This window comes from Crinia signifera, chromosome 4, assembly GCF_055691185.1.
Source record: "Crinia signifera chromosome 4, ASM5569118v1, whole genome shotgun sequence".
Classification (NCBI taxonomy): domain Eukaryota; kingdom Metazoa; phylum Chordata; class Amphibia; order Anura; family Myobatrachidae; genus Crinia; species Crinia signifera.
Window position 1 is genome coordinate 175094032 of NC_139220.1, and position 13793 is coordinate 175107824.

Genomic DNA, 13793 nt, shown 5'->3' on the forward strand with positions numbered 1-13793 from the left:
GCTGTGACTGACGGCTGGGGCAGCGGCAGGAGAGCTCCGGCGTACAAACGCTGGAGTGGAAGTGAGAGGGGGCCCTTACAATCTGTGGTAGGTTTGTCCTGCCCCAGCAAAACCCACCACTCAAGGGGTTAATGCATGTCGACCTAGTGGTGTCGACCTAATACTTGTTGACCTAGTTGCTGCCTGTCCAATGATCCATACCCGTCTGACCTAACCAGGCTGTGTGCCCCCCTGCTATGGCTTTATTATTATTTATACCACGGAATATTCTGTTGGTTGAGCCTGGTATTGATTACTGAAAAATACGGGGTACCCAATGCCTGTATGTCAACTTTTTTTTCTCAATACCAGCTCAGGCTGACTGAGTTCTGAGGAAGGTTTCGGTTTTTAGAAAACCTAATTTTTTAAAAAATTAGCCAGTGCCCCATAGACGTTACACAGTCAGTAAAGAAAGACACTATTTAGCATTAATATATCACAAAGGCTGTGAATTACTGAACTGAGGAATATACATGAAAAATGTATAGTGTTTAACCAACTAACAAAATATTAAGCTCTTTTTTGCCATGTTATGAGAGAAACTTTTATCTAACACAGCATGTACACATGGGAACTATACTAAAGGTCCATTTGCAGAAATAGTGATTTAAATTACTTTATAAGTGATTTACTGGTCGATTGCCCAATCGCTGAACATCTTAAAGGCAAACTGACTTGTAAATGGGCAGGTTTCCAAATCTCAATGAACATAGTCATAGCTAGTCATTGCTCAATTACGGAGATCCCAGGTTTCACAGTATTGACTATAAAACAGTTTAATAAATCCTTCTTAGAAAGGACCAAAACATTTTCACTTCAGACACTCAAGCTGAACTCAAAACCAGTGAGATTAATAAATACAAAAAGTGTATGCATATACAAGCTAAAAATAAATTGTCTCATAGATTTCAATGTTGTTTTCGCAGGTGTGGGTGAACACATTAAACTGAATATGCAAACCGCAGTGGTTTGTTTTGCTAATAATGGCAAACTTAATGGAATGGCATTTGGAGAGCCCTATTTAGATCATTTCCAAATAATCCCTTTTTTGTTTTCCATATCACCAGAAGCATTATTTTATTCTTTATGTTTTTTAAGGGTAAAGTCACATGTATTTTACACACTAATATAACTATTATCACCATGGCCCTTATTCTGATTGACGCGTACTTTCCCGCATACTTTCGGATCGCGTATTTACGGCGTCTGCGCATGCGTGGAGAACGCCACGCGCATGTGCCACGCCTTGACTCCGTACCTGTTCGGCCAAATCCCGTACAAAACTGGTCACCGCAATCATTCGGGAAATATGGGCGTATTATGGGCGTCATGCGGAATGACACATGGGCGTAGTTTCAAAGTGGGCAAAACGGGGCGGAAACATGGGCGGACACGGGGGAGTACACTTATGTTGGGGGGCGTGCATTCGGATAGCACTCCGAATGCACGCGAACAAAAAGGGAAGAAATGTGCGGTGTCCAAAAGGCCACTATTGCTTTGCGGACACCACTCGTTCCTGCGGGAGGCGAACGGACCGCCTAATGACTACAAGCATTAACACCTGAACCCAATAAAATCGACTCCTTTACTCATTACTCACTAATAGGACGCTTGTCAGTGCTTTAATTGAAACCATTGCACTTCAATTGCTGTAAGGGTTAATGTGTGCAATGCATGTGTTAGGCATGCTTGTAAGGATATATTGGAATCTAATTGATTCCAATTCCAAATAAGCATTTTTTTATGAGGATAGGTAATTGAATAAGTGGGTCATGTGATGTATTGCAGAATTGACATAATAGTGGGTTGTTTGGCGTAAATACTCCGCTTACGGGCGGTAGCACCGCTTGCCTCCCGTTCGGATGCGGTATTCCCGAGCATACTCTGTAATACTCTGTAATACCGTGCAGAATCGGAGTGTTTCTCCCGCACACGCATGGTTTGTATGTCGTCCGTAAACACGCCCTGTTCTTAAAGAGTGAGTCCGTCCGAATGCGGAGGACACGTGGGCGTTTCTACGGACGATGGCCGCACGCGGCAGAACACCGTGGCGTGCGGACCGCTCCGTAAGAATGCGGGAATATCCGCACCGATCAGAATAAGGGCCCATGGTAGTACAAACTACCAAAAGAAGCACCAGCATTCTCTGGCAGTCATCATTATGCTGGGACTTGTAGTTCTACATGCCAAGAGTTGATAAAACTAGTAAAAAATGCTGATATTAAGCTTCGAAAATGTTATCCTGCCTACACCTACAAGCAATGGCTGTTGGAAGGAGCCCCGAAAGCAAATTGCACAGAACAGAATATTTTATCTAAGGTCTTATTCCTATAGAGATCAGCCTTATAAGGTATATACATGTTCGATTTTGTCTATTTTTTATTTGCTTATATAAGCAAAATCAAATTAAAATAGAATCCATTCAATCCCGATTATCGTCTCAGTGGCATCTAAATCAAATAAAAATATAGATAAGACTATATAGTACAGATCTATATATGTTAGTCTAAATTAAATGTGTACAGGGCGCTGTGCTATCGGGATCGAATAGAAAGTACATTGCACCATGTGTACACCCCTTTATTCTGAACAAGCTCCCCAATCCGATTTCAGTTTTGAATACATTAAAACACTGGTCATCATTATCAATATGATGACTGGCATCTCAAAAAAACCATGGTTCCCCTTATAGCATTTCATCATGTTGTAAGCGGACACATTTAGCACACAATGCTTCTCTGTGCATGTACAGAGGTTGATAGGAATTTCTGTGAAAGAATTGTCCTTCTCAAAGAAAAGCATGAACATTCAGCACCAAACCAAGGAGGGATGTATTAAGCAGAAAATGCTGTAAACCCCCCATTTTACCGCATTTTCATATGTACTAAAACCCGGCTGCACTAATATCGCCGGGCAGGGTATCGCTACCTTTGGGCGGTGATACCCTATAAAGCCTAAGGGCTTCTTTTTGCTGCCCCCGCCGTCTCGTCGACCCCCCTCTCCCCCTCCCTGCAGCTTACCTTCCTGAAAGGTCCTCCAGGACCCCGGAAGGTAAACCCATCCTCCTAGCAACGCAGCCGGACATCCTTCCGGCTGCAGGGGGAGGAGGAGGTGCCGGGGACAGCCACATTGAGCTGTCCAGGCGTGAAGGGAGCAGTAGGTGGCAGGGAGGTTATGGAGACCCCCTGCACACCACAGTACAGTTATCGCGGGGCCTCCATCATCGCACCGCAATGCCAGCCACATATGTTAGTACATATTAGCTGGCATTGCGGCGGTTGGGCGGCAGGGCCGTCTTTTCGTATGGGTTCAATGGGAACTTGCCCAGGGGCCCCCGGTGTATAAGGGCCTTATGCTGATAGCTGAGGATCCCCTTTTTCCAGGGATACCAGAATTTTAAAATCGGCCCTGGGGAACTGGAGATATCCAACTTCAAAGCAGCAGTAAACATCCGACCTGTTAATTGCAATTCCCAGTCATATTTCTCAGGTTCTCTCTCACTTAGAGTTTTTCTGAGAGTATATTCCAAAGGCTGGGACTCCCCCCTTTCTGTCGACACTAGTAGCTTGTCTCTATCATGCCCAGAACCAGAGATATCAGCCTTCCAGCAGCCGGTCCCTGCTCCAGCTCCAAACGTCTGGTGTACAGTTTTATATTTTTTTCAACGGATTACTCTGGCTCCTGATCTCTTATCCCCAAGTTCCCAGCACCTCCTGAAAGTTGGGACTCTAGGTTTTTATATTATTGAAGGCTAAGAAATATATTTCCAGATAATGGTGATATCTGCAGTCAATCAAGCTGCCCTTCCACCGGAAAATGTTGAATATTAAGCCCACTCCATTATCCAACCCTCCCCTGTGTATAAAACACCCCCTACCTCCCTGGAAGTCATTTACAAGGGACCCTTCATTCAGCTCAGTGCCCCCTTCCACACCTTAGTTTTCACCCTCCCACCACCTGTGCAGTAAAGGAATAATTAGCAGAAGTTACTGCTCCAGGTCCTACATGTTGAATGGAAGATAGAGCACCCCCTGCCACCCGTGGGACATCAAAGCTGCTGCTGATAGCACCCCCACCCCTAGGAGAAGAGAATGGGTAAGGGCCCCAGTTCATTGCTTTGCCCAGGGGCCCACACTGCTGTTAATATGGCCATGCTGGGCGACGATGTTTATTAATATAATAATTACCAATACGTACGCTCGATGTGTAATGCCAGATGTCACAAGTAGACAAGACATTTAAATGTTACCAGCGGTCCCTACAGCAAGTGCCTATATACACAGTCAGATCTGCCATATGCTGTGCTTCACATACGACATGATAGGTCTGTCAACAATGTCATCTACAGATATATCAGGGGTACAAACCTGCCGATGGTTGTGCAATATTTTGTTCGTTTGATTGAACAACTGATACTTCACTCATTATGTACTAAGCTTAAGAGAAATATCTAGTTGCACTCTCTGCACTTTTATTAATAATCACATAGCTGGTGAAGAACTATAATCCTACTAGAGATGTGTGGCGGCCACTTTTTCGGGTTTTGGTTTTGGATCTGGATCTCCCTTCATGTTTTGGATCTGGATTGGTTTTGGCAAAACCACCCTTGCGGGTTTTGGTTTTGGATCTGGATTTTTTTGGAAAAATGCAAAAAATTGCTAAAATAACAGAATCTGGGCCTGTTAAGTATTGTTAACCTCAATAGCATTAGTTTCCACGCATTTCTAGCCAATTTTGATCACTTCACAGCTCACAAAATTGTTTTCATTTACTGTAGTTGGGCCAAAAGGTTATACCGAGGTAGCTGGATGACTGAGCTAAGCGACAGCAGTAGGCATCACATACATGTGGACCTTACACTTCCAACCTGGCACATCTTGGAAGCAGAGTGGCACTCCAGGGGCAGACAGGGTGGCAGTTTAATAAACTACCCCAAAAAAAGAGAAATGCTGAAAAGAGCAAAAAATACAAAGAGGTATCGGCCTTGTCATGACGTGGTAGAAGCTTCAGCACTTCTATCAGGTTGCTGATCTCCCACTATTTCCTCCTCCATCATCCTCCAAAAATGTGTTTTTATTTTATTTTTTACTTTTATTTATTTTTCTTACTTTACACTGGACACAGCCTGTAACACTGGACACTGGACACTGCCCCTGGACACAGGACACAGCCCGTCACCCTGGACACAGCCCCTGTACACTGGACACAACCCCTGTACACAGCCCCTGTACACTGGACACAAACCCTGTACACTGGACACAGACCCTGTCACACTGTACACAGGCCATGTCACACTGGACACAAGCCCTGTCACACTGGACACAGCCCCTGTACAGCCCCTTGTACACTGGCCACTGCAGCCCCTGTACAATGGACTTGTGTACCGCAGCCCCTGCAGACCCTAATCGAGTGAGCAGCAGCAAAATAATATATTATTATTATAGCACAGCACACAGCACAGAGCACAACCACCCTCTTCCCTCTCCTATGCTGGAGTAAAGATGGCGGGGCGCGCGCGCATCTTATATAGAATATGCATGGTTTGGATTTCATTTAGACAAGCTATTTTTTAGACCTATTAAATGTCCTATTTGCTGGTTCTTTTTCTGAGAAAGAAGAACTTAATGGTCCAATGGAGAGAATAATACTTTGATTTTCTACACAGTAGAAAATAAAGATTTTTGGTATGTAATATAAAAATATCATTTGAATAATTGACTTAAATCTATATAATATAAAATAATAAATGCTTACACATTAACAAACACAACAATTCTACAAATAACAAAATACCCATTGCGCGTTTAAGTCATTTATAAATATCTAATGCAAAAATGAACCATTTTTATCGTATACAGAAGTTAGCCTCTATAAACTAAACATAACCATTTTTCAGTTCCAGTTTATAGCTTGCAGGCCATATGCTACATTCTTATGTCCATTCATTCAGCAAAACCACATATAAAACAAACAAGTAAACATTGAACCATTTATTCACACGAAGGACACCGTTGTACTAATCGGATTATGAATGGGTCCGGCAACTGCATAACCAATGTATAGCATGAGAGCCTAACTCCGTACAGAAACTGTGCTAATAATTTTTGCGCAACCTATTAAACAATAGGATACGGTAACATACTGCACGATTTGGGCAGTATATTCAAATAAATAGATAACTAAATATTAATTGTGTTATGATACCACAGTTGACCTAGCACACAGCTTAGTGGTTTTTGACTATTCTCCATCATTCTATATTCATAGAACACATTGATTTCTTTCTGGACAACAGATAAATACTCCAACTCTACACATGCTAAGCTCAAGCATTCACAAATACACAAAACACCATCTATAATGTCTTATTCAGCATAAAAATAAATGTGATGTTAATCTGACGTCATACAGACAGATAAGGCCTGTTAATTAAAGCAGTAAATGTGCTGTAATCTTAATATTCCTAAACATTATGTAACCAAGTGGACCCGTAAAGCAATCAGCTAGCTTCATTCCAGCATACTGCTGTTTACTATGCAAACAAATGACAATATAATGATATGCTATGTAGCTAGTGAAATACACTGCAGGGAGGATTTACAATCACACTTTTTTAAAACGTCAGTACAAGGTTTTTCCTATAGTTTTAATAGGCATTTCTCAACAGACCCTTAGATAATAAAAATCCAGCTTGGGCACCAGTGTGTTGTAGGATTTCTAATGATGTCCAGTGCATTCACAAAGGTTAAGGTATCAGTAAGATTTAATCTCATAAAATTCCAAGCTCAACAGTGTCTGGTGCACATAATCAGTTCTCGACATGACCCAAATAATACCACTGCGATGTGATCTATAGGACATGATCAGATATTTCCTTTCAACGGTCTACATACAGTAGCACTAGACCAGCCAAAGCATATCTCCGGTTGGTAGTGATCACAGCGCATTATGCAGGCTATAAGAGGCTTGTAAAGGGGAAAATAATTGAAACATTTTTCAACAAATGTTCAAAATTCTCATTTAAGGTCTAAAAAATATACATAGATAAAATGACAAAATATTATCATTTCTTTATAGGTGAAAAAGCTAAGAAATAATAGCTTGTTCTTACAACAAATGTCACAAACTACCACTTCTTTCTTTTTCATGCTATAATCAGTGTCCTTAATCTGCAGTCGACTGGTGTTTCTGTTCATACAGTATTTTCACAAATCTACTGTGAGTGCCAGAGAAACATGGTCACAATACTGCCACCTAGTGTTTGGGAGGCCATCCATTTTATGAGCTCTGGCTGCAGCTGAGTATTCCAGTGCACATGCCATTCACATAGAATTCTCAGCACATCCATGCATGGTTTTATATATATTATGCGGAACAGAAAGAGAAAGCATGTTTTTTAATTACATGTTATTGCCATAAAAGCTAAACTTCCTGAGTGAAATTATGACATGAAGTTGCTACCCTTGGCCATTGTAGTGTTAACTGGTAGCACCTACCTAGTATTTACACACCGTTGTATTAAGAAGGACTATAAAAGAAGCTGGTGTACACTACCTTGGTAACATACAGTAAACACCAATGTGAAAAGACAAAATTGCAGTGCAGCAGAAGACACATTTAGAAGAATAAGTAAACACAGTCAAGTGAAACAAGAATAGATTAGAAAATGATAATATACATGCAGAGTTTACAAACCGTGTCTTTAGGGTGGCCCAATAAGTAGAAATATGGGGACCCATGCTTGTCACTTTTCATGCACATGGACAGACTGGAAGAAGGTACCATTCCTAAAGGAAGGGGAGGAACAGCCTAGGACCAATCATTAGAATTAACAGAACAGTAACACAAAGATACAGAACTGTTATTAGCAAAGACTTTTTAGTATGATTAGCAAAGTTACAGAAATTTATCTAACAGGAAATAGTGATGTTCTATAGTATATAAAGCATGCAAACAGTAATATTAGTGAGAGCTAGACTTCACAGAGGTTATTTATGAAACATCATTGTTAAATGGTCTCTTACTATGGGTAGTAAAGGTTTGTCAGATACTGTGCATTTGTACCAAGCCAGAGGATAGTCATTATGCATTGCTAGCTTATGTGATCCTTATTAATGATTGTTAAACTACTGGATATACATTCACCCACTAATAATTAGATAGAGGAAACATTATCATAAAGTATGAGAAATATAAAAAAGGCCTAATTCAGACCTGATCACAAAGCACCATTTTTCTCAACTGGACAAAACCATGCTGCACTACAGGTGGGGCAGATGTAACATGTGCAGAGAGAGTTCGATATGGATGAGGTCTGTTCAACCTGAAATCTAAATTGCAGTGTAAAAATAAAGCAGTCAGTATTACTCTGCACAGAAACAAAATAACTCACCAAAATCTAAAGGTGCGTACACACGTACAGATTTTCTGTCTGATCTATCTGGTGGGAACAAAAACCTGGAAATGTATGGCAGCATATTACAATAAAAATTGTTCCCAAACACTTGAAAGGAGACAGTGATCAGTCAAACAAATTGTTTAAATCATTCTGATATAACAAATTTATACAAGCATAGATTTTTTTCTGTTTTCCTGCATTTTTGTGGAAATTTTTGATTTTTATATGCTCCCATATATTTCCAGGTTTTAGTTCCCACCAGATAGATCAGACAGAAAAATCTGTATGTGTGTATGCACCTTAACTCTCTCTGCATGTTTCTTGCTTACCTGCACTGCAGCATGGTTTTGTTGATTTGCAAAAAAAGGCGCTTTGCGATTAGCTCTGAATTAGGCCCAAAATCCCTACAAGAAAGGATATCTAGAACATGCAGACGTTACAGGAATCTGTGTGTTATGGTGTGAGTGACAGTCAGCAGGACAGCATGTGAGCCACACTGTTACAGTATCTCTCCTAGAAGCGGAGCGCTGGAACTTAAATGATAGTAATTATAAGCACGGCAGACAAAGGACACCGCAGCCTATTTATCCCATTAATAACTATTACTTTATTGTTAAAAACTCTGTATTAATGTGTTTTATTCGTAATCTAATCACATGTAATCATTTTTTATAATGCTGTAGTAAATGCACATTTTTAGAGAACTCTAATACAGCAGAACGGTCCACTATCATTCCCCCAGGTCTAGTAAGTAGCCATGCCAAGTGCGAAAATACATTCAGTCAAAAAAGTTTGTTAGGAAAATCGCATTATTTTTAGTATTTAATGTCTAATTATTCCTTTACGAAGATGAAATATTGAGATAGGGAGACACTTGTTTATTATGTGATATCTATTCTCCAGAATAAAGAAGAATTTATATAGCACAGGGCAGTTCCGGAGTCATTAGGAAGCACTAATGAGCAATCACAGATACATATGATATAGCACATTGCAGGGAAGTTACAACAGCCCAGCGGAGAGAACTCATTATCTGTTCTCCATAAAGCTGAGAGCTGATAAACAGCATGGTTATTACTGGCATGGTTCAGTGAAATCATCATTATCAAGACTTTCCTGTTTACTCAAGCATTTCCTTTATTCCTTTTAGTATTGTTTATGAAAAGTTTTTCTGTACTTCGTTGTTCTGTATTGTATTACATTAATTCTATCTGTTAATTATTTATTTACAGTTTCTTATATAGCGCAGCATATTCCGTTGCACTTTACAATTGGAAACACCTTTTAAGCTCCTTGAGTCCTATTGGAGAAAGAGCGTTATATAAATACAATTAAGCATATTTAAGTAATTCTTGCCTTCTTTAAAAGCCCTGCCCTCTCTTGTAAGCTCCAGGAGTCCCCTGTTAAATCTCCTTATCCTGAACACTTCACTAGGAAGCAGGAGGGATGCAGGAGATGTGGCCACTCTTCTGTCGGTGCTGGGTGAGTGCCCATACAATCTTGAGTATCCCCACACTTGCAGGAGTAGGCAAGTGTGTATTCAAGGTAATGTGTCTCTTAAAAGAGAATTACCTATAAAACCGATAAAAATGTAATGTCCTTTCTATGTGCTGGTGCTTAGCTCTGCAAGATCCTTCTGAATATCCTCCCTGCTTTATTAGTTTACATTGGAATTAGGCGTGCATGGTTGGTGACCCTTTATGAATATGGTCACTGCTTATTTCTACAAGTTAGCTTTATATGTATGCAGTACTAATAAGTACAGCTTCATCAACAACATTAACACAAAGAAAACTATGAGATGTAACAAAGTGCTATGATACATGGCTGTTTTTCATGCCAAGTTTCATTGTTCCTCATATACAAACTCAGTCAACACAGATATACAAGTGTTACAATACTAGTGGAGTTGCATTAGGCATGTCAGCTCACTGATGCCAGGCATCTCCCACTGTGTGGCATAATGAGGCTAGATGTATGAGGACACATCTGTAGATAGAATGGGATTTACCTTTTTTTATACATGTAGAATTTTCCCATGTTCCCTTCAGAAATTCTGTGTTCAACTAACATTGGAAACCAACCTCTCTGCTAACATCTCGTCACTGTAGTGGGAATGTTTAGTCACTACCGCTCATGACATGTCTTCACAATATGGAAATGTTCCTCAAGTGGTTATACCGCCTGTACTTAACCTCACCCAGGCTACACAATATGTGACCAGCATCATCTAGATTTTGTTAGCTCAACTCGGACATATTGTTGACCTTGTGAATGTCAATTTGAATTATAGTGCCCCTATATAAAACCACTTGGGTCTAGAACTGCATTTCCTGATTGACTCACTTTCGAATTTAATTTACAAATTCCTCTCTAGATTTGGCATATATACTGTATCAATATCTGGTGCCTATAGGTGACAGATACATTCTGGTTATATGTGGATATCTGCCATAGGGCCATTGTCTGAGCTTGGAAAACCCTGTACCACATTACTATTACTATTTGCAAAAAGGCATTTTCATTTTTAAATGTAGACTATAGGCTACCTTACTCTCCCTCTACATCTTCACCCCTCATGAAATATTCCAGTGGTATGAATATGTCAATGATGTTCCTAAAGCCCCAACCAACCACACTCCTAACTTAATAGTATCCTTAACATAGACTTAAGACCGCCTCACTTTATTTCGAAGGCTGGATTGCCAATCCTTCTTAGGGGCTGACCTTAATGTTAATTTCCTTTTTTTTTCCTGAACCCATATTTTACATGTCTAAACATTTCATAAACATTATCGAGGTTAAAATAACTATGGTCACAGAGATGCAAAAACATTTCTTAGTTTTAAGGCTGTATAAGTATTTCATTTTTTTTCTAATGGATATTACTATAAACACATTTAACCTTGAAGGTGACCCTTTAACATTTTTCATTTCCTGATGAAATGTAAATTAAATATGATTAAATCAAAACTGCTACAGATTGTAGAAGAAGAAGAAAAAGATTAATGGAGACCATTGTTAATTAAGCACTCTGAATCTTCACCGGTACAATGCCGGAAATACTCTGTATACGAATTACAATGGTCTTGTTATAAGTTATAGCGAGCAGATGTTGTCATGGTAACGGCCACTTATAAAAAAAAAACAGAGACTGTACTAGTAGAAAGGGTCAAAAACTGAGTGCACTGCTAATCACAGCACCACCTGCAATGGCATCTTAACTTTCTGGATTCCATTTCATAAAGGTCCTGCAGCTTGCAAGTAAGATTTTAGGTGCAGAATTGGGAAAATCACAGTTATAAAACCAGAAGACAAATAAGCTAAAGTGAATGGAGAGGAAATAGTTTTATTATACCAATTTGCGGCGGCTCATTACTGGAAGCCTTGCAGTTGGGGTTTTTTGAATATAAAACTTTAGCAAGGTTTGATGCAAGAAACAGATAATTACAATAGACTGCTACTTTATAATACATTACAGCTAAGTACAACGTAAATTAGATAAAAAAAACTTTTTTTTTACATACATCGGATACATTTTAAAAAGAAAAATATATATTCAGATAAATATATTTAATACTGTAGTTTATTTTCTCTCCTAAACAACAAAAGCCAAAAGATTCTATGCCAAAGGCATCCTACAGGCCGAAGACATTGATATTCATAGTTCCGGCATGAACAGATCACCTATCGAGGTGAAAGTAAATAGCCTATGAATATTAACACCAGTATATGAAAACTGTGCATTTCCTTGCAGATTGAAGTCTTTTACCATTACATCCAATATTAAGGGAAATGAATATTGAGCCATTTCTTTATAATACTAAAGTGCATTTTTCATGCTTGTTCTTGAGAGTTCATTTACAGTGTGTGCATCTGCAGAATATAAATGTGTTGGGAGAGTACAAGCCAGTAACATTATGATTGTCATTAGTTAGTGTGATTGTCATTGTATACAAATTGTGCCGATGAATAATCCATTGTGATCTGCAGGGGCACAATATCAAGCACATGTGTCTTGCACTTTGGAATCCAATAAGACCATTACCGAAGGTAGTAAGAGTGCGGTGCAAAAAAATGATTATGCTAAATGGACATTTGTTCTACTGTACAGTACTTCTATATGTATTCTATTGAATACATAGAAAACTACTAGAAAGTAGTTTGTTAGAACTAATTATTTTTCATATTTTGTAGACATGTTTTGGGACTTCTTTCCACCTTTCCACAAGGTGATGATTTTTTGGAGATGACACTAAAATGTGTAGGGTAATAAGATCAGACCAGGATGGTGCCACTTTACAGAGGGACTTAAATAAACTTTAATGGAAAATGGACTTATTCTGCTTTGACATCGCAAGCCCTTTTCTAACCCGGTATTTGAAAACGTTTCTGAAATGGGTCTGAGCAAGCTAAACCCCTTTTACATCGCATAGTGGAGGCAGTTTAGTACCGGGTTTTTACCGGGTTGGTGCCTTTCACACTGAACCCGGTTCACCCATAGATAACAGTGTAATGTAATTTGTAATGGATTTTTATGGTTTGCATATTTGTATTATAGCTAAAAATAAACCTATTTGTTGATGTTTATGTTCTGTACCAATTTCAATGTTTGGTACTTGTTTCCTAGCACGGCGGCCACGATATTAAGTTGTATGACATCGCATCGCGATGCGATGCAGTTTTAAATTGTATAAGCCCCTATATAATTTTTCAATGTATAAGCACCCTAATGGGTGCTTACAATGTTAAATGCACCCCCACGCCACCCCCACTATCAACGTCAACCTGAAACGTGGCGAGCGCAGCGAGCCCGCGAAGAGTGGCGGTACGCGTCCTCCAACCTTTTCATACCCCACTATCCACCTCGGCGTGGAGTTGATTTTATATAGTGTGGCGAGCGCAGCGAGCCACCATGCCCGAAACGTGGCGATCGCAGTGAGCCCCGCGAGGGGACGCGTATTACTTTACATGTGTTCCGCGTCCCCTCGCGGGGTTCGCTGCGGTCACTACGCTTCGGGCTCGGTGGCTCACTGCACTCGCCACACTATATAAAATCAACTCCGCGCCGACGTGGATAGTGGGGGTATGAAAAGGTCGGAGGACGCGTACCGCTGCGCTCGCCACGCTTCGGGTTGGCGTTGATAGTGGGGGTGGCGTGGGGGTGCTTTTAACATTGTAAGCACCCATTATAGTGCTTATAAAATTACTTATCTTATAGGGGGCACATTTAACATTGAAAACAGGGTGCTTATACAGTTTTAAATCGTATACCATTGTATATGGCATACAATGCGATGGTATACAATTTAAAATTGTATAACATCAGCTGCCATCACGTAACATCGCATCGCAT

At 40.0% G+C, this 13793-nt stretch overlaps 1 protein-coding gene across 10 annotated transcripts in view; it reads right to left on the reverse strand.

Moving 5' to 3' along the window:
• Positions 1 to 13793, reverse strand: part of MAGI2 (membrane associated guanylate kinase, WW and PDZ domain containing 2) — an 838547-nt gene that overhangs the window by 34509 nt on the left and 790245 nt on the right. For 3 of the 10 annotated variants that reach the window (XM_083183060.1, XM_083183059.1, XM_083183061.1), the window contains exon 22: positions 7735 to 7826. The exons of 5 other annotated variants lie outside the window; for them this stretch is intronic. In XM_083183060.1, coding sequence (XP_083039186.1) covers positions 7735 to 7826 — 92 coding nt within the window. Of the gene's footprint in view, positions 1 to 7734; positions 7849 to 13793 lie in introns of all 10 variants that reach the window. 2 more of the 10 variants (XM_083183062.1, XM_083183063.1) reach the window with 1 other exon arrangement.